The sequence below is a fragment of the Pan paniscus genome, chromosome 8, assembly GCF_029289425.2.
Source record: "Pan paniscus chromosome 8, NHGRI_mPanPan1-v2.0_pri, whole genome shotgun sequence".
NCBI lineage: Eukaryota > Metazoa > Chordata > Mammalia > Primates > Hominidae > Pan > Pan paniscus.
This window is the reverse complement of record NC_073257.2, coordinates 99,168,130-99,190,798: the sequence shown is the minus strand read 5'-3', so window position 1 is coordinate 99,190,798 and position 22,669 is coordinate 99,168,130. Positions and strand designations below refer to the sequence as shown.

The 22,669-nt window shown below is 36.8% G+C and overlaps 1 protein-coding gene across 8 annotated transcripts in view; it reads right to left on the bottom strand.

Annotated features, from left to right (window-relative positions):
- Window positions 1-22,669, bottom strand: part of SHLD2 (shieldin complex subunit 2) — a 96,114-nt gene that overhangs the window by 13,060 nt on the left and 60,385 nt on the right. For 6 of the 8 annotated variants that reach the window (XM_055093101.2, XM_055093105.2, XM_055093102.2 and 3 more), the window contains 4 exons: window positions 20,248-20,355; window positions 7,710-7,904; window positions 7,408-7,542; window positions 2,296-2,502 (listed from right to left, as the gene is read on the bottom strand). In XM_055093101.2, the coding sequence (XP_054949076.1) occupies window positions 2,296-2,502; window positions 7,408-7,542; window positions 7,710-7,904; window positions 20,248-20,355 (645 nt within the window). The remainder of the gene's footprint in view (window positions 1-2,295; window positions 2,503-7,407; window positions 7,543-7,709; window positions 7,905-20,247; window positions 20,356-22,669) is intronic. The other 2 variants (XM_055093104.2, XM_055093106.2) reach the window with 1 other exon arrangement.

Here is a 22,669-nt window from a genome sequence, read left to right as displayed (position 1 = left end):
TTTCGATTTTTATTTTAGATTCAGAGGGTAGATGTGCAGGTTTGTTACATGGGCATATCATCACCCAAGTAGAGTCTCCTGTAGTAGGCAGAGTACCCAACAGTTAGTTTTTAAACCCTTGCTCTCCTCCCTCCACTCAAAAAGTCTTTTTTTTTGAGACAGAGTATTGCTCTGTTACCCAGTCTGCAGTGCAGTGGTGCAATCTCGGCTCACTGCAACCTCTGCCTCCTGCGTTCAAGCAATTTTCCTGCCTCAGCCTCCCAAGTAGCTGGGACTACAGGCACCTGACATCATGCCTGGCTAATTTTTGTATTTTTAGTAGAGGCAGGGTTTCACCACGTTGGCCAGGCTGGTCTCAATCTCCTGACCTCAAATGATCCACCCACCTCGGCCTCCCAAAGTGCTGGAATTATAGGCATGAGCCACCCTGCCCAGCCTAAAAAATTCTTAATAATTCAATAATTTTAAAAGAATGTTCACATAATCCTATCATTTTGTAAATTTACACAACTCTTGAAAAGAATTAAAAGGTCATGCTGAATGTGGACTTTGCTTTCAAGGGGGTCACTCCGGCTGAGCACTGAAATTCTGCTGGCGGTAAGATGAGGTACTGGGTAAGCATCTTCATTTCTTTACAAGGACTCAGGCCTAGCCTCATCCCCCTCTGGCTTTTGTTGAGCAAGCAGACCCTTCTAGGAAATGCTCCCATGCTGATCTCTCTTTCTCCTTTTGTTTAACTATAAAATAGGTTAGGGAAAAGTTGCTTGTGTTTTCATATTCTCTCCCCATTTTTGTCTTAAAAACACATACACTATGACAGAAACTATGAATTCAGCCCTCATAGCTGAACATAAAGAGAATGAAAAAGGCTAAACAGGCCTCTGTGAACAAAGCCTCTGAAGGACTGATTTTAATGGCACAGTTTTGGCATGGCTTGCTAATGAGGAGCACACCTCCAGGACTTCCAAGAACATGCACAATTCCTGGCTGCGTCCTCAAACAAGTGGGGCTATAGCCTCAGAATCTTTCATCATCAGCGTGGTGGCCTCCTATTTTGTTGTTGTCCATGATGTTATTTATTTTTATTTTTAAACCTAATTCTAGATTTCAATCCCAGCAGATAACTGTTTTGTGTAAGCAGTAAATAACAGAGTTGACTTCTCCATGGCACCAAACTAAACGTCTCTGCAAAGTAATGTAGCCCCTCAACTGTGTCTGGCATTCCTTCCTGTGGTGACCACCTCTATATGTCTGTGAAGTTGGAGAAGCAGAGCACGGGAGGGGCACATAAATATAAAACTGGCTTAGGAACTTACATGATGCTATAACATTACCAAGATTTTACCAGTTAGTATAAATCTAGAGTCTTTTATGACCATAGGCAACTTCCATTTTTGAAAATAGTATGAAATTTTTATAGTATAAAAGCTTATAAATTTTCTATCATCTGTGTTTACCTTCCAGAAATATTATTAATTTAAACTATCTGCTGGTATTAGTAAATGTTTCAGTGTAGAACTAGGAATAAGGAGTTCTTCTTTGAGAATGAAATCTCTGTATTCAATTAAAAGTTGGGTTTTTTGAGAGGTATTGTCTTTGTTTTCTGCCTGTATTCTCCTTAGCATAGTTTTATGATATAACAATGCTAACCTTCAATCATATATTGGAAAACATATTTATACATATATGTGAATTAACCCAACTAGTAACATTTTAATCTGGCGTTTGGCCAAGATAAAGTAAGGAACTGAATTTCTGCTCCCACTTGTCATATAATAAAAAATAGGTATTTGCTCTTTGTCCCTGGTTCCTGGCACATAGTTCCTAAAACTACTGGAATCTAGTTCAGATATTTGCAAAGATTTATATTTCACTTTTATATAGAATTATACATTTTTACCACAAGTGGTAGCCTTTTTGCTTATATTAAAACTAGCAGTGGGCTGGGTGTGGTGGCTCATGCCTGTAATTCCAGCACTTTGGGAGTCCAAGGCAAGAGGATCACTTGAGTCCAGGAGTTTGAAACCAGACTGGGCAACATAGGGAGACTCTGTCTCTGCCAAAATAATAAATAAATAAATAGCTGGGTGTGGTGGCATGCACTGATGGTATGCACTAGCCTTCCCTTCCCTCCTCAGCTACGCGAAAGGCTGAACAGGGAGAATCACTTAAACCTGGGAGGTGGAGACTGCAGTGAGCTGTGTTCACACCACTGTATTCCAGCCTGAACAACAGAGCAAGACCTTGTTTCAAAAGAAATAAAAATAGCAGAATTTATGTATATAAAGATCTTACCTGAACACTTATCCTCTAGGTGGGTTGCTAAGTCTGATATCTTCACAAAGGAGGGTGCAGTTTTTTGAAATTTTGCTTTAAATGTAATTGCCCTTATATCATCATCAAACAAGCACTCACAGGATGACCAAGGCGTTGTATGCAATTCTAGGTTTTCTAGTGTGTAATTGCACTGAACAAAAAGATATTTAAATTCCCAAATATAACCTTAAACAAAAACAGTAAAAACAAAAGTCACCAAAAAGGAAAAAAATCTAGGCTTAGTATCAGATTAAATAGATTGATCTAAGTCAGTTGAATACTAATCTTTTATCACTAAAGAATTTGGGTAAACAGAGACAAAATATGAATGGTGCATTAAGACAACAGAAGCATGCTAGAGATTATTATTATTTTATTTTTTTTTTTCCAAGACAGAGTCTCACTCTGTTGCCCAGGCTGGAGAGCAGTGATGTGATCTCGGCTCACTGAAACCTCCACCTCCCAGGTTCAAGTGATTCTCCTGCCTCGGCCTCCTGAGTAGCTGGGATTACAGGTGCGTGCCACCACTCCCGGCTAATTTTTGTATTTTTAGTAGAGACAGGGTTTCACCATGTTGGTCAGGCTGGTCTTGAACTCCTGACCTCATGATCCGCCCACCTCGGCCTCCCACAGTGCTGGGATTACAGGCATAAGCCTCCGCGCCGGGCCACCAGAGATAATTTTAATAAAATATTTTCTAAAAATTCCTTGCCCTCCTGAACGGTCATCATTGATAATAACCAACTGCTTTCTGTAAAGAAAATTCTCATGTATCTATCTATAGGCAAAGTTTTGTTTTGTTTTGTTAAAGAAAGGACACTGAAATGAACCCAAGTCTAATATTTCACTCATATTTCAATAGTTAGTTAACTTTTCTAGAACAAAAAGCATTTAGACACAATAGTACTTATTTTTAACTCTCAGTAACAATTTTTTTTTTTTTTTTTGAGACGGAGTCTCGCTCTGTTGCCCAGGCTGGAGCGCAGTGGCGCAATCTCGGCTCACTGCAAGCTCCACGTCCCAGCTTCTAGCCATTCTCCTGCCTCAGCCTCCGGAGTAGCTGGGACTACAGGCGCCCCCCACCACGCCCGGCTAATTTTTTTTGCATTTTTAGTAGAGACGGGGTTTCACTGTGTTAGCCAGGATGGTCTTGATCTCCTGACCTCGTGATCCGCCTGCCTCGGTTTCCCAAAGTGCTGGGATTACAGGCGGGAGCCACCACCCCGGCCACAATTCTAATACTTAAAGCCACAATAACACAGACCTTGTTACTGTTATATTCTCTATTAGTAAATTCAACTTATCTGTATTATCATATTCTGTATTAGTAAATTCAACTTCAAAACTATAATAAAACAAAAGAGGGTTTCTTAGCACTAATTTTTCTGATAACATCAGCTGTCTTTTTAGTTTCTCACTTCAGGCCATAAATCTAATTTACTACACCTGCTCATCTCCTTAGTTTCTTTCACTAGAGATTTTTTTTTTTTTTTTTTTTTGGTGGAAAATCATCAAACATCTCAGTAAATCTGTAAAGACAGAGCATCACTAGCTAGAACTAAAGCATATATTCCAAGTTACTGCTTGAAACCAATCACTAAAATAGCTTTCTTGTCTTATTACAAAATACCTGATTAGAAAAGTAAGCTAAGAGAAGCCAAGTAAATAAACATATAGCAGCCATAATCTCAACACCCTAAATAAGCAGTTAACATTTTAGCGGACAACCAGTTGTTTGGGATTTTATTTATTGGGATTGACTTAATAAGTCAAATATAGTTTTATATGTATGTATTATTCTACATTGCTTTTAAATATTACATAATATGCCATTGTCCAGATACACCAAAATCTTAAAAATTATTACAGCAAACCTCTATTTTGAGGGACTCTGGTTGTTTTTTATTTTTCACAATTATACATGATACCATGATAAACCCATTTTCAGCTACATCTTTATACATAGTTATGATAAGTTCCTATAGCTAAAATTATTGGGCTAAAAGTACCCTCAATTTGTTCATATTAATTGTCAGTTATCCTCAAGAAAGGTTCTGCCAGTTTGCATTTCCAATAGCTGATGACAATAGCTGTTTTCCCATATCTTCTCTATCAATTTCTTAAAAGAAAAATCATCTATCATCATTACTTTGTGTGTTTTCAATTACTTGTAAGAACAATTTTTCCCATATATTTATTGGCCATTTTTATTTCTTCTTTGGGGACTTGCCTACTCATATCCTTTCCCCATTTATCTCTATAGATATGTGTCTTTTGCTTACTGCATTATTTTCTGACAATGTAATTTTTTTTCTGTTTTTTTTGGTTGCCTTTCAATTTTGTACATGGTGGTTTTTATGTATAATAGTTTTTGTTCCTGGATTTTATTTACCCTACCAACCTTTGCATTACAAATAATTTTGCCTATATTTTCTTCTACTATTCATTGTTTCATTATTTTTGTATTTGAATCTCTAATGTATCTGAAATTTATATTGGCACAAACATAAAGTATAAATTTAATTCTATTTTTTCTCACATTGTTAGCTAGATTTTCCAAACATTAACTATTCTTTTATTTTAAAAAGCATAAGGTTTTAATTTTATTTTTAATTATAAAATAAAATATATTTATTGTGAAATATTTAAACAGTAAAGACAAGGGAGGTAACAGGTGAAACAAGACTGACCATGTTTTAATAAGCTGGCTAATAGGTACCTAAGTTCATTATGCTGGCCGGGTGCGGTGGCTGGCTCATGCCTATAATCCCAGCACTTTGGGAGGCTGAGGCGGGTGAATCACCTGAGATCAGGAGTTCGAGAACAGCCTGGCCAACATGGTGAAACCTCGTCTCTACTAAAAATACAAAAATAAGCTGGGCATGATGGCACATGCCTGTAATTCCAGTTACTTGGGAGGCTGAGGCAGGAGAATAACTTGAGGAGGTTGCAGTGAGCAGAGATCATGCCACTACATTCCAGCCTGGGTGACAAGAATGAAACTCTGTCTCAAAAAAAAAAAAAAGTGCCTTATGCTTAGTATTCTCTCTACTTTTATATATGCTTGAAGGCTTTTATAATAAAAGTTTTTAAAAGTAAATGCAGATGCTCACACACATATGAAATTCAAACTAAAGGTATAAAGAAAAAATTAAAGCACATATACTACCATACAGAAATAACCACTGCTAGCATTTTGCTATACATGCATATTTCCAGGTTTTCAAAGGCACATATGTACTTATAGATACATTTTTATTAAAATGAGATACTATTATATATAAAGGGTTTTCTTGAAAATTTTTATCTATTAACTTATATAAACATAAAAATATTTATTATATGATAACATAATATATTTTCTATACGTGAAGTTTTACAATCCAATTTTTTTTTATTTTTTATTTTTTTTAAGATGAGAACTTGAACTCCTGGGCTCAAGCAATCCACCCACCTCAGCCTCCCAAGGTACTGGGTTAACAGGAGTGAGCCACCACACCTGGCCTATAATCTACTTTTTAAACTAAATAATACATTACATATATCTTTCTAAGCTAATGAACATACACATTTTTGGTAGTGAATATCTTTATGTATTCACCCAGATCACAAATGATTCCCTTAACTGTTTTCCCATCCACTGAAATAAGCTCAAGCTCTCATATTTGTATTGTGTGACCCTGTCTTCCTGATCACAGTTTTTTGAATCAAATTTACTCTGGGCAATCAGATTCTCTTTGCTGGGAATTTGGAAATGGGGTTGGTCTCTTGAAAAGAAAAGTAAAATCAGGAAAATAGAATTACTTAAGTAATCCTTCAAAATTGGGATTTTTATCTTAAAAAGACTGATGTGAGGTATTGAAGTATATGTTAAAACTTTAAAATGATGGTTATAAATAAGGGGGGCTGGATGAATGAATGTACAAAGAACAACAACATCTTAATTCCTGGATTCATATGTTTTCAATACTAACCTAAACACCATAGAATCACCTAGAGACAACTGTAATTTCTCTTCTATTAACCAAAAAACTATTAATTTTAAAAGAATATTCACATTAAACATGGAGCAATCTGCTTTGTTACAGCTCCACTATACCTGTGACCTACATTCTTGTGTAGCATGCACTAGACTCATGTTCTCAGCCAGGCTATGGTGGTCAATGATCATAGTTAGTCTATCACTGATACATGTTTGTCAGCTTGCTCAACCAAACAAACATCTGTCCCTGTTTGATCTTAACATAAAAGTCCAAAGTTAGACTTATCTCAAATCCTAGTCATAGCTATTAATGATTAAGAGAGACAATGTGATAGATCCTATCTACAAATAACTATTTGGAAGGCAGAAGTTTGGAGAGACATTAACTCTTTCAGGTAAAAAATAATAATATACTGAATCAATCTCTAAATTAATTTAGCAGGGAAAAATAACTCATAAGCCACAAATGAAACTGTCTTTGTTACAACTAAAGGATCTCACAATAGCAAAGGGAAGACACTATAGTATTTTAATGAAACATCAATTCCATTTAATTCAATATACCAGAAATAATTTATGCTTTAAAGAAAAATGTAATCATGGGTCATATTTTAACACTGAACATTCTAGGGATGGCTAACAGTGCATGCTTTTAAAACAACTATAATAAAAATATGAAACAGTAATTTATTGAACATTAATTGTGACTTGAAAGAGTTAAGGTAACTCCCTTGACATCTGCCTTATAACCATAGCATTTATTTATCAGAGTACTCTGGCTGAAAAAAAATTGTAGAAGCTTCTCCAGAATTAAATGTTTAAAGAACATTATTTGAAGGAGGTAAGATCTTCACTAAAAGGGTAAAGTAGTATATCTGGGAATAAATTTAAGCCTTTATTTCACCACCATTAATTAAGACTTATTAGATAAATGAATTGCTACAAGAGGTACAAAATTTTAACAGAAGAAATTTGCAGAAGAATATTCAATCATGATCACTTGTATTTCAAAAGCTGTCTCGTCTCTTAAGATTTTCTCCATCTTGGGCTCATAAACATTAATCATTTACCGAAATATAAATAGGTTAAATGCTTTTTGGTGTATTTACCTTTTTTCCTTTGAAGTTGAGGGTACCAGGCTGCTCCAGGACCCCATAATACAAGCGCATAATGTTGACCTTGGGCCTGTTCCACTGTTAACATAACTTTTTTCTGCTTCTGTCCTCTATAACTGTATACTGCCTCTGGAAAAGGAAAATGAGTATCTTAGTTGGCATTACTCTATCACACGTGATACCATACTTTAATAGCTGATGATACATATATAGTGATAACCAAATGGTACACTAAGATGGTCTTGTATCTTAATTTTTTCATAATCTAAAATTAAGGAGGCAGTCAAAATGTTTACCTGTCAGTATAGTGAAATCAACAACTCTTAGTACTGCGTGGACTAATACATCAGGTTGAAGGTGCTCCAATTCTACAAAGTCTATACTGTTCACCCTCTGAGGCTGCCTCGGAGGAAGATCTCTGAGGTAGGAATGTTTTGAGGACACATATGCCAGTAAGTCTTGAAGTACAACATCACTAACTACACTGGAATCTAAGGAAAAAAAAACATACAGACAGACAAAAGATGGCAACATTATATTTTTCTTGACAAATAATATTTTTTAGAACTGTATTTTATGTTGTAAAGTATGATTAGATATAAAATATAGTTTTGTTTTCTCTAAAACATGTACAATAGCTAAGTCTTGAATCAGTTTAGATGTAAAAATAAACTTGATATTTTTAATCAATGGAAATGGAATTATTTACTATCCCCAAAAAACTTGTGCTGTTCCCATACTTCTTTACTTTGTTAACAATATCATTTTCTATCAATTAACCAAACACAAAATTTCTGTTCTTTTTTGACTCCACCACCCTGTAACAGCCAATTGGTTCCCCAATCCCTGGAGTCTGATTTGATCCTGCTTTCCCAACTATCCTAGCCTCTGCCGTTCTTCCTCAAGCCCCTTCTGAAACAGGCTCAGAGCCACCTCACTGGTTCTCTCCCTGAGTGTGCCTTACTCTTTCCACAGCGAGGCCTCCGTCCTCACCAATTTCCAGCTGCAAGGCTGTCTTCTTGTCCTACCCAATACCACATAGAATGATTACCACTATAGATTCACAGTGCTGATTTCTTCCCTGAGCTCAGAGAGCTTTTGAGCATGTGCTACATTGTAATATTTTTCAAGTGTTGGATTGGTTATTTAATTCTTCAGTTACTATGTCCTTTAAATGTTTTTCTCTTTCCTGTCTCATTTTTTTTTCTCACTTTTTATTAAGGTATAGTTTCTGTACAATAACATGCATATATTTTAAAGGTACAGGCTGATGAGTTTTGCTGATTAAGTTTTAATTTCTCTGAAGGTAAGAGAAGTATGCTTGAGTATGTGATTGATTGCTGACCAAAATAAGATAATGGCAATAAACACTTAAGTACTTTTTAGAAAGCAGACTCCATAAACTGATTTGTGTTTCTTCTTTCCTTCCTTTAGACAGTAAAAGAAAAGGGATGTAACAGGTGAAACAAGACTGACCATGTTTTAATAAGCTGGCTAATAGGTACTTAAGTTCACTATGCTTTGTATTCTCTACTTTTGTATATGTTTGAAGGCTTTTACAATAAAAGTTTTTAAAAGTAAATGCAGATGCTCACACACACATAAAATTCAAACTAAAGTTACAAAGAAAAAATTAAAACCACACGTAATACTACCAGACTGAGTTCTTCTTTCACAGTATTTCCAGCAAATCTGGAATCAGAAGAGTTGTATTCAAATTCTGGTTTTGTCAATAATAAGCTCTGTGAACTTGTATATAACTTCTCTGGGCTTCGTTTTTCATGAACAAGATAGAGCTTTTGGGGAACAAAAACATCTCTAACATCAAATTATATATTTGTCCCTGATTCATAAAAATTTACATGGAAACACATGGTTATTTAGATTCCAAAAAAAGTCTACCTCATGGAAACATTGTGTTGATCTTTGACTTATATATTTAATAATATTCAAGATAAATTTATATTCCTGTCACATTATCAGAACTAGGTTTGTAAAACATGTAACACCTCACTATAAAGATGAAAGAACAGAAGTCTTTTCAACTTTTACTTTAGATTCGGGTGTACATGTGCAGGTCTGTTACCTGGGAATACTGCGTGATACTGAACTTTGGGGTACAAGTGATCCTGTCACCCAGGTACTGAGCACAGTACCCAACAGGTAGTTTTTCAACCCTCTCCCTCTAGTAGTCCCCAGTGTGTATTGCTGCCACCTCTATGTCCATGAGTAGCCAGTGTTTAGCTCCCACTTATAAGTGAGAATACATGTTATTTGGTTTCCTGTTCCTCCCTCAATTCACTTAGGATAATTGCCTCCAACTGCATCTGTGTTGCCGCAATTTATTTATTTATTTATTTATTTATTTATTTATTTATTTATTTATTTGAGACAAGGTGTCACTCTGTTGCCCAGGCTGGAATGCAGTGGCACAATCTCAGCTCACTGTAAACTCCACCTCCTGGGCTCAGGTGATCCTCCCACTTCAACCTCCCAAATAGCTGGGGCCACAGGTGTGCACCACCACACCTAGCTAATTTTTTTGTATTTTTTGTAGAGACAGGGTTTTGCCACCTTGCCCAGGCTGGTCTCAAACTCCTGGACTCAAGCAATCTGCCTGCCTCAGCCTGTCAAAGTGTGGGAATTACAGGCATGAGCCACTGCACCATCCTGATTTCATTCCTTTTTATGGCTGCGTAGAATTCCATGGTGTATATGTACCACATTTTCTTTATTCAATCCTCCACTGATGGCCACCTAGGTTGATTGCATGACTTTGCTACTGTGAATAGTGCTACAATGAATATTCAAGTGCTTATGCCTTTTTGGTAGAACAATTTGTTTTCTTTTGGATATATACCTAGTAATGGGACTGCTGGGTCAAATCATAGTTCAGTTTTAACTTCTTTGAGAAAACCCCAAACTGTTTTCAACAGCGGCTGAACTAATTTACATTCCCACCAACAGTGTATAAGCATTTCCTTTTCTACACAGCCTACCAACATCTGTCATTTTTTGACTTTTTAATAATAGTTGTTCTGGGGCTGGGAGTGGTGGCTCACACATGTAATTCCAGCACTTTGGGAGGCTAAGACAAGAGGATCGCTTGAGCTCAGGAATTCAAGGCCAGCTTGGGCAACATGACAAAACCTGGTCTCTACAAAAAATACAAAAATTAGCTGGGCATGGGGGCATGCACCTGTAGTCCCAGCTACTCAGGAGGCTGAGGTAGAAGAATCTCTTGAGCCTGGGAGATTGAGGCTGCAGTGAGCCATGATCAGACCACTGCACTCCAGCCTGGGTAACAGAGTGAGATCCTGTCTCTAAAAAATAAATTTTAAAAAAGTATTATTAGGTCCCACTTTTCAATTTTTGGTTTTGTTGCAATTGCTCGAGGGCTTCATCATAATTATTTCCCAGAAGTCCTTTCCAAAAACACAATATATTGATCAGAAATAAGAATCCTCTCATGAGTTGTAACCACTTGCAAAATCAAAACCAAATTGGTAAAATGAGTGACCAAATTGGTTTACTCTTTCAGAAGAAAAACAACTGCAATATTCTCAAAATGTCCACTGGTAGCCATTTCCCTACATTAATAAAAAACTTTAGAATATACTTTATTTAGCTACTAACCTGTAAAAAATAAAGCACCATAAATTCCTGTGTATGTGTAAAAACAAAGATTGTGCAGTAACTTCTAAAGATTATCTAATTAGTTCAAGATTTTTCACATCATTCTACAAAAACCTGAAACTCTCTAGGGGATTCATAGAATATTCTCCATCCAGAATTTTGTCATAAGAGTTTTATGAAATTACTGAACTATTACTTGAATCTAGATCATCCTTAAAACCAGAGATATCTACATTTCCCAAATCTCTTGCAAAGCATTTGCATACCATGTTATTTTCATTATTTCAAAACATTCCTTCCCCTTCTATTCTATCAACATATACAAGATATGCTGAATTTTACTTAGAAGCCATTTAGCTATCATTCATACACACACACACACACACACACACACACTTTCCAAAATGTAACACCTTCAAATATACATAATAAAAGACTAAACTTGTATCTTTTACAGAAATCTCAAAATTAAAATTTAACTGACTTCAACTGGGCAAAACCACACCATCTCAGTTACTATAGGTTCATACTAAGTCTTGATAGCTGATAGGGCAAATTATTCTTCCCTGCTTTTCTTCTTAAAATGCCCTGCTGTTTTCAACCACTTACTCTTCTACATAAATATCATATAATCTTATCAAATTACATGAAAATCTTATTGGTCTTGAACTCTTTGCCTCAAGAGATCCTCCTACCTTGGCCTCCCAAAGTGCTGGCATTACAGGCATGAGCCACTGAGCCCTTGAAATCTTACGAGGATTTTTATTGAACATGCACTGAATTTACAAATCAACTTGAAAAGAACTGAAATCTTCACAATGTTAAATCTTCCAATCAATGAATAAAGTATATGTTTATTTCATTCTTTGTTAGTTTTTCTTCATTTAAAAATTTTTTCCTTTTTTAGGTCTTGCACATACTTTGTTACATTTATTACTATTAGTACAAAATAATATTATTATCAATGGCAGCTTCGTTATTGTTAGTCGCTCTACTCTAGAAATGTGATTGACTTTTGTATGTTAATCTTATATCCAGCTACTTTGCTAAATTTTCACATTATTTCTAATAATTTGTTTGTAGTTTTCAGAGGGAAAAGGTATGTAAACCATCTATAATAATGGCAGTTTTATTTCTACCTTTCCAATCTTTACGTATCTATTTTTCCATATTTATTGCACTGGTTAATAACTCTAATACGGTGTTGAAGAAAAGTAGTAATAGTAGTATCCTAGTAATATTCCTGAATTTTAAAAGGAATGCTTCTACTATTTTTCCAATTAGGATGATAATTGTTCTGGGTTTTCTAAAGACACTCTTTATGAAGTTAAGGAAAATTTTATTCTATTCCTAATGAACAGGTGTTGAATTTTATCAAAAGCTTTCTTTGTACCTATTGAGATGATCGTATACAGCTTTTTTAAAAACTCTGTTTTGAACTAACGTAAGACTTACAAAAAAGTTGCAAAAATAGTACAGAGTTACCTTATATTCCCCACTATGTCGACTAATGTGGGCATCTCACATATTATAAATTATCTTAAACAGGAAACTAACGTTAAGTAAATATTGTTAATTAAAATGTAGATGTTATTTAAATTTTATCAATTCTCCTATTAATATCCTTTCTCTATGTAGAATTTCATCCAAGATCCCGCCTCACATTTAGTTGTTATTTCTCTTTGGTCTCCTCTAGTCTATAAGAGTTTCTCAGTCTTTTCTTTTTCATTACCTTGACACTTATGAAGAATCCTGATCAATTATTTAGTAGAACGTCCTTCCCTTTGGGTTTCTCCAGTGTTTTATGATTGGAATGAAGTTATGCATTTTTGGCAATTCCACAAAAAATATGGTGGATCCTTCTCAATGGATAATATCAAAGAATTTATGATACCATACATCTTATTACTGGTGATATTTATCCCAATCCCCCAGTTAACTTGGTGTCTGAAGAGTTTTCTTATAAATTTATTATTTTCCCTCTAGTAAGCTGGTATCTTGCGGAGATACTTTGAGACTATGCAATGCTCTCTCTCCTCAAACTTTCACCTACTAATTTTAGCATCTATCAGTGCATTTGTGTCGGTGCAGTATTTATTATTGTGATCTCTGCCTGATGGTAATTCTCTATTTTTGTGTTTTGTATTTTTTTTTTTTTCTTGAGACAGAGTCTCACTCTGTTGCCCGGGCTGAAGTGCAGTGGCATGATCACGGCTCACTGCAGCCTCAACCTCCTGGGATCAATCAATCCTCCCACCTCGGCCTCCCGAATAGCTGGGACTATAGGGACACACCTCCAAACCTGGTTAATTTTTCTATTTTTTGTAGAGACGGGGTTTTGCCATGTTGCCCAGGCTGGTCTCGAACTCCTGGGCTCAAGCCATCCACCTGCCTCAGCCTCCCAAAGTGCTGGGATTATAGGCATGAACCACTGAGCATGGCCAGTAATTCTCTATTTTTTTTTTCTTTTCTCTCAGATTTATTAATTGGAATTCCATTGGAAGGAAGAGCTCTCTCTTCCCCTCTGGTTAGTTAATGAAATAAATATATCTTTATGTCAGTAAGGATTTGTAAAGATTTTAATCTATGGGTTCTAATCCAATACTATCATTATTTTCTTACTCAAATTGCTTCAGCTTTAGCCAGTAGGTATTCCTTCAGGTTGGCTCTTGCATTATTTCAACATGTCTTGTCTGGCACCACTAGACTTCCAGGCTTGTCCTGAATTTGCCCTGACCCAGTCCTGTAATCAACCACTTTTAGCAGAGCTGGTTCCTTTCATTAGAGAACTATGTTGGCCAAGCACAATGGCTCACACCTGTAATCCCAGCATTTTGGGAGGCCAAGATGGGTGGACTGCTGAAGCCCAGGAGTCCGAGACCAGCCAGAGCAACATGGTGAAATCCAGTCTCTACAAGAAATACAAAAATTAGCCAGGCGTGGTAGTGCACAGCTATGGTACCGGCTACTTGGAAGGCTGAAGTGGGAGGCTGGCTTGAGCCCAGGAGGCAGAAGTTGGAGTAAGCCGAGATCGCACCACTGTACTCTAGACTGGGCAACAGAGCCAGACCCTGTCTCAAAAAAAAAGAGAGGCTCACACCTGCAATCTCAGCACTTTGGGAGGCCAAAGTGGGCAGATCACCTGAGGTTAGGAGTTCAAGACCAGCCTGGCCAACATGGTGAAACCCCATCTCTACTAAAAATACAAAAATTATCTGGGCGTGGTGGCACGTACCTGTAGTCCCAGCTACTTGGGAGGCTGAAGCAGGAGAATTGCTCGAACCCAGGAGGCAGAGGTTGCAGTGAGCTAAGATCACGCCACTGCACTCCAGCCTGGGTGACAGAACAAGAGTCCATCTCAAAAAAAAAAGAAAAGAAAAGAAAAGAAAATGTTTACAGATGAAGATCTGGGCACCAGGTATGCTCATTATTACTGGGGAGTAACTGCATCTGTGCTGTGCTCGCTCAATGGACAGAACTAGGAGATGTTTATGTATGTGTAGTATCCCACCCATATACACATGCCTATATTTCTGTATCCATTTATCTATATTAAAAATCCTCAGTTTATAACAATACCTCTGGTTCGTTTTAACCTTCCCTTGTTTATAATTTCTTTCTCCAACAGTGAGAAATCCAGCTTTCCTTATCTACAATCTATGTACTCATTTGTTCATTCTAGTATGTACATAAGGTTATTGCTAAGCCATTCCCCTTTGAGAAACATATTTCTAACTAGATTGCAGCATTTATGTACAGTCCTTTCTGTCATTAGCCTTATAGAATCCAGTCAATATACTCTTTTCCACAGCTACTTAGGTTTGTCTTTTCTTCCCCACCCCCTTCTGTGTAGTTATTTTATTCATTTGTAACAATATTAGGTTCATTTGTAACAATATTAGGTTCATTTGTAACAATATTACATTCATTTGTTAGTGTCACTTCCTCCTGACCCCTGCTATCCTGTTCCCATTCCCCACTTTCTTCCACCCCTCTCCTACGTGCCCCCTGTAGGTGACCAATCTCTTTAGTTTCTGGTTTATCCTTCCTGCATTTTCTTTCCACAAATAAACCGAGGTATTTTCTTATACCTCCATTCCTTCGTACAGGAAGGACAGCATACTACATACAGTTTTGGGGGGTTTATGTTTTCACATAACAGTATGTCCTGGGAATCACTCCATATCAGTTCATAGAGATCTTTTTCATTCTTTTTGTACAGCCGCATAGTACATAGTGTTCCACTATGTGAATGTACCATAACTTAGTGAATCATTCTCCTATATATTTTGCAATTATAAACAATACTGCAATGAATAACCTTGTGATATGTATTTTCATATTGTTGGAGGTGTAGCTTCAGGGTAGATTCCTAGAAGTGGGATTGCTAGGTTGAAAGCTAAGTACATATGTAATTTTGTTAGATATTGCCAAATATCCCTTCACAAGAGTTGTAGCAATTTGCATTCCTACCACCAATGTATAAGAGGGCACATTACCTCACAGTTGCGCCAACAGAATGTGCTTTTTTTTAAATTTTGCCAATCTGATAGGTGAGAAATGGTATCTCCATGTAGTTTTAATTTGAATTTCTCTAATAAGTTATATTTGATAGCCATTTTTATATCTTTTTTGAAAACTGACTGTTCATCTCTTTTTCACATTTTCCCTTTTGCCAGGCTACAGTGCAGTGGCATGAATACAGCTCACTGCAGCCTCGACCTCCTGGGCTCAAACAATCCTCCTGCCTCAGCCTCCTACGTAGCTGGGACCATAGGCATGCACCACCACACCGGGCTGATTTTTTGACTTTTTGTAGAGACAGGGTCTCACTATGTTGCCCAGGCTGGACTCAAACTCCTGAGCTCAAGTGATTCTCCCACCTCAGCTTTCCAAAATGCTATGATTACCAGTGTGAACAACCACACCCAGCCTTTGTCACTCAAGGTTTAAAAGTTCTTTATATATTAGGGATATTAGCCTTTTGTTGTATGTTACAAATATTTTCTCCAAGTTTGTCAGTTGTCTTTTGACTTTGTTTATAGTGTTTTGGTTATGCAAAATTTATTTTTCTATAGTAAAATGTATCAGTTTATCTTCTACTGCCCCTGGATTCTGAGTAATATTAAGAAAAAGCCTTTCCCTACACCAAGATTACAAAGGATTCATTCAGGTTTCTTTCTTGTTGTTGCATGATTTTATTTTTTACATTTAGACTATTAATCCATATGGTGTTTATTACTGTTTGTTGTGAGATATGTGTCCAATTTTCCCTTTTTTCCAAATGGCTACCCAGTTGTCTCAGCACCATTTATTAAGAAGTTAGCTTTTATCTCACTGATTCCAGATACTATCTTTGTCATATATTAAATTGCTATATGTAGGTGGGTCTAATTCTAATCTTCTTACTCTGTTCCACTGGTCTACTTGTCTATTCATGCATCAGTACTTCACTGTTTTAATTACAGAGGCTTTATAGTATGTTTTAACATCTGGTAAAGCTAGTTCCCCTCCTCTGTAGTTTTCCTTTGTCAGTCTTTTCCTAGCTATTCTTGCATGTCTGTTTTCCCATATGAGCTTTAGTATCAACTTTTATATGCCATAACATATATATTTTCATTGGAACTACATTGAATTTACATATTAACTTAGGAAGAACTGACATCATTATAATGTTGAGTCATCCTATCCAAGAACAGGGAATGTCTTTCCATTTATTCATGTCTTCATTTCTTTCTGGAGTGTTTAAATTTTTTCCTCATATAGGCTTTGCATATTTCTTGTTAACTGTATTTTGAACTATCTTCTTTATTACTATAGTAAATGAGTTTTTCACTATCATTATGCCCTCTGTTTATTATTTGTGTATATTAAGTCTAATTACTATTTTTTTTTTTTTTTTTTTTGAGACAGGGCCTTGCTCTGTTGCCCAGGCTGGAGTACAGTGGTGCAATCACAGCTCACTGCAACCGCATCCCCCAGCCTGGGCTCAAGCAATCCTTTTACCTCAGCCTCCCAAACAGCTGGGACCACAGGTGTGTGCCACCACACCCAGCTTTTTTTTCTTTTTCTTTTTCTTTTTTGTAGCCCAGGCTGGTCTTGAATTCCTGGGCTCAAGCTGTCCACCCACTTTCATCTCCCAAAGGGCTAGAATTACAGACGCAAACCACTGCACTCAGCCTAATGATATTTTTTAACACTAATTTTGCATCCTGTTATATCACTGAATTATCTTATTATTTAAATTTGTTTTAACTTTGATTCCCTGGAGTTTTCAGGTATGTTATCAGAGCATTTGTAAATAGAGATAATTTTCATTCTTCTTTATCCATTCAAATGCCTCTTCTTTCTTTTTTTTTTTGGAGACCGAATCTCGCTCTGTCGCTCAGGCTGCAGTGCAGTGTAGTGGTGCTCACTGCAACCTCCACCTCCCAGGTTCAGGCAATTCTCATGCCTCAGCCTCCTGAGTAGCTGGGACCACAGGCATGCACCACCACACCTGGCTAATTTTTCATCTTTTTAGTACAGACAGGGTTTTGCTATGTTGGCCAGGCTGGTCCCAAACTCCTGGCCTCAAGTGATCCGCCCACCTTGGCCTCCCAAAGTGCTGGGATTACAGGCGTGAGCCACCACACCAGACCAGATGCCTCTTCTTGTCTAAGTGCATTAGCTGATAATTCTAGTATAAGATGAATAGTTGCAGAGATAGTGGACATCCTTATCTTTTTCCTGGTTTTAATGACAATGCCTCGAGTGCTTTTCTATTAAATAAGACATTGGCATTAGGACTAAGTATCTATTTTATTGATAGAGTATTAATCATATTATAATGCTGTATTGATGCTATATTTATTTATTTAAGAAAAAAATTTTTTTTGAGACAAGGTCTGACTCTGGTCACCCAGGCTGAAGTGCTGTGGTACAATCATGGCTCACTGCAGCCTCAACTTTCTTTCCCACTTAAGCCTCCCCAGTAGCTGTAACTACAGGTGTGCACCACTACACCTGGCTAATTTTTCCATATTTTTAGTAGAGATGAGGTTTCACCATATCATCCAGGCTGGTGTCGAGCTCCTGGGCCCAAGTAATCCTCCTGCCTCAGCCACCCAGAGTGCTGGGATTACAGGCATAAGCCACTGTGCCAGGCTGATACTATATTTATTGATACTGAAAGGGAAAGTATCCTAGTATATTACTAGTTAACAGTATTATACAAATGTTGATTTCCTGTTGTTGATATTGTACTAAAGTTATATAAGATATCACCATTGGGAGAAGCTAGAAGAAGAGTTCATGGGACTTTATGAATTATTTTTGCAATCCCCTGTGATTCTATAATTATACAGATAATATTTATTATTTTAAAAACTTTTAAATTTGAAATATTATCTGTATGCTAATAACTCTAAAATTTGCCTCTTAATTTTAAACCTGTCTTCTGAGTCCTGAACTTTGTTTCCAGTTCTTACATGACATCTCCACTTGAATATCTCAAAGATATCTAAAACTTAACATGCCTTGAAACATAGCCCTTTTCCCCACAAACCAGTTCCCTCTCAGTCTTTCCCAATAAAGGCTACCTAGTTACTTAAACCAGTAATCCAGTAGCAGTAGATTGTCCCTCTTCCCTGATCCCCAGACCCACATCATCAGAAAATCCTATTAACTCTATTTACAAATATATCTCAGCTCTTTAGCTCCACTGGCCTCCCATTATCTCTCAACTGCAGCTATTGTAACAACTTCCTAACCCTGATTCTACTCCATGATCAATCCTTCTCAACTAGAACCACGGCATTCTGTATCTTAACCCTTTGTTAGTTTCTTTCATAGCACTCATTATCACCTGCAAATATTTTACTTATATGTCTGTTTCACTCATTTTTTTTGGTCTGTCTTCCACATGAGAACATAAGCTCCAGGAGGACAGGCACCATTGTACCCCCAGTGTACAGTAAACACAGTGCCTGAAACAATGTCAACACATAATAAATATATATTGGATAGATGAAGAACTCTATTTTAGTTGTCTATGAAATATGTCAGAGTTGGTTTTCTGCTGATGGGCCACCCTAGTATATAATGAAACCTTGCCCATTCCAAACACAGTTCTTGTTATTCTAATTGTTGCTCGTCCCTTCTACTTGCTCTGCCTTTCTTTAAGAATTCAAAGATTGGAATTCCATGCTCTATCTTCCATATATATATCCTATAACTTTCCTATTATTCCAGTTATCTTCTTGTATAATCAGTATATTTCTCTAGCTATTTTCTTGTATGATATTTCAGCATTTTATCAAATATATTTTGCTAGCTTATTATTTCTCCCTCTAATATTACTATGTTACTACTACATTACGTGCAGGTTCAACATCTTATATTCATTTTCTCACTTAATCTTCATAACAACCCTATAAGGTATATATGTATTTTTATCTCCATTTCACAGAAAAGGAGACAAAAGTATAGTGAAGTGAAATAAATTGCCTAAAGACAAAGACTGGAAGTAAGAGGGCCAGTATTCAAATCCTGGTCTATCTGAGTCCAGTGACCATAACCACAAGTTTATACTGTTTCCCTTACTTTGTTTTCTTTCTTTTTTTTATGTTATTTTATTTCCTAGAGGAGGAGATAGCTGCTAGTTTCCTCATTAAACAGCTTCTTTTAAAGAAGAGAAAACTGGACATTAAAGAAGAAAGATAGCTTTTCTTAGCAGTGGTAGACAGGAGAAAGGATTCAAACCACAGCTGTCTGAATACGAGACCAATACATTTTTATTACCTCAAGGATTCTTAATCAGAGGCTCAGAAGTTCCACAGAAGAACTTCAGAGGTCCATGGAATGCTTTAGAATTATAAGCAAAATTTTGTGCCTATCTACATAAGTCCAGTTTTCTGGAGAAATGGTCTATAGATTCTCAAAGAGGTCTCTGACTCCCTAAAAGGTGAAGAACCACCACTATACTGATGGCCTAAGAAAACGAAACATGAGACCCAATACTTCTTAAAATAAATGTGATTTACAATGTACAAGTTCATTTCTTAAAATTCTATTTTCATTCTTACTAATGAAAAGAAACCAATACTCTCCAACTGTTTAGAAAACATTTTGTAAAAGAACCATTTTAACCCTAATCTTTCCTAGTATGTTTTTATACTTTAAACACTAATACATTACTTCATTTAAAATGTGCCTTACATTCTTCAGGCTGAATAGATGAATAACTCCCAAGATTTAATAACTGACTGCTAAATGTTGATTGTAGTACTGTCTCACCAATCCATTGGTCCTCATGAATAACAACATCTAGAGAGAGAAAAAACATTCTGATCATGCCATAAATTCCTTCACAATGTGGTTAACCTACTAGTCACAACAAAATATTATGCATGCCTCCCATATACCAAGCAAGTAGAGATCAAATAGGTTAAATAACCTGCCTAAAGGCACGAAATGACAAAACAGCAAATCTAAAATCTAAATCTAGGTAAATTAACAAAATTGCTTCTTTATATTCAAATGATAGCAGTATGGAAGTCCACTGCTCTATATAAAAAAGGTTTAATAGTTTTTATTTACATAAGGAAAATGTTATCATGTATATTTCTGATACATTAAAAATAATTTTTTTTAGGACCAAAAGGCAAAGTAGTGGTTTCAAAGCCATAGTGCCTAGGAGAGTAATAATATTCAGTATGCACTGGTCCCTTCTACTATAAATATATCTGAATATAAGGCATTCTTAACACACTTATTTTTCCCTAAATAGCACTATAATTATCTTCCACATAAGTTAAAAGTGAAAGACTTTGGAGGTAGGGAACATTTTCCAACTGGAAAGAGAGAGCTGTATATCTAAGACGGATAGAGTAGAATCAGGTAGAACTAAACATACCAACAGGTAGAAACAATTGTAGGTAGAGCAAAACGTGTGAGCTGTAAAGAGGAAGAGGGGAAGGGAGCTATCTCTAAGGCAGGATCTAATCAGCATACAGTGTCAGAGGTATAAACATGTATTAACAACAGTGAAATAATTTAGAGATAATAGGAAAGAAAACCAAGGATGTATAAATTCCAAGTGATTACTTACAGATTTAGATTCCAGACCCTTTCCTCAGCTTTTGAACCTTTTACCTACAACTGCCTAATGGAAATTCCCACCTGGATATTCCATTGGCTCCCCAAACTCAGCAATGTCCAAACCTGCTTTTCCTTTCATAGCGCCCAACTCATTTGTTGACGCTATGCTGCTAATCAAGTAAACTAAAATCTGAAGTCATCTTGCCTCTCCCTTCCCACTCCTTGCCACCAGCCCCCAACTACCCCTCTGCTGCTTAAATGTGCCCATGCCCCACCACTACTACTGTTTTACATTACACATTCCTTTCCCTCCCAACAGGTGCTTGTCCCGCCTGCAACCCATTTCTTACAATGCTAATGAGTCATTCATCAGAGCATTAATGAGTTCAGGCGAGTGATATATCAGAGCATTAATGAGTTCAGGTGACTTACTAAAAAACAGTGGTTCCCCACTGCCTAGCCAGGAAGAGCTAGTACAGCATTCAAGACTTTTCATGATCCAACATTCAGGATGCATGTTCTTCAGAAAAAAGGAACAGACGAGAAATTTCAAGGAGAGCATTCTGAAAGCTAGGACTGTGAAGCATATGTTGGATTAGTGACATGGTAATCACTAGTGGTGCATGGAGGGGATGGGTAGCCCGCCCTGGCCTCCTGGCTCCTTCCTACCCTCTCACTGACATGCCCCAGCTCCTAGTCCTTATTCTGTTTGTCCTTTAAACACTGTTGTTTCCCAATGTTAAGCCTCCCATCTTCTTCTAATTCTAGTCAGTAGTCTCCCTTAGGTAATCCTTATTTTTGGCATCTCTTCATTCTATTGCTAGAAGTTATAATAGCAAACTGTCTACTGTGTTGGTATTCAACAAGGTCTGGAATACATCTGTTACTTAGAATTTTTCAGTTTGGGCCGGGCGCGATGGCTCACGCCTGTAATCCCAGAACTTTGGGAGGCCGAGGTGGGCAGATCACAAGGTCAGGAGTTCGAGACCAGCCCAGCCAATATGGTGAAACCCTGTCTCTACTAAAAATACAAAAATTAGTCAGGCGTGGTGGCGGGCTCCTGTAGTCCCAGCTACTTGGGAGGCTGAGGCAGGAGAATCACTTGAACCCAGGAGGCAGAGGTTGCAGTGAGCCGAGATCGCGCCACTGCACTCCAGCCTGGGCAACAGAGCGAGACTCCATCTCAAAAAAAAAAAAAAAAAGGAAGATTTCTGTTTGGGGGTATATATCAATAGGTAGTATGAACTACCCAAGCTATCCAACTAAGTTCACTGCCTCATTAGGACAACAGAAAAGTGTAGATTTCTTTTTTTCCCAACATTTCCATCTGTTCCACACAAAAGAAACTTATTCAGAAATCAGTGAACTAGATCCTCTTTTTCTTAAAAAGACAAAAAAATCTGATTCTTAAAAAAAATGTTCATAGAAATCATCTAAATGTCTTATAATAGGAAAATGGTTAAGTAAATTGCATTTCAGCCACCAGAGAGAATGTTACCTAGTTGTTAACAACTATAGAGATGTTAGGAAAAAATACAGA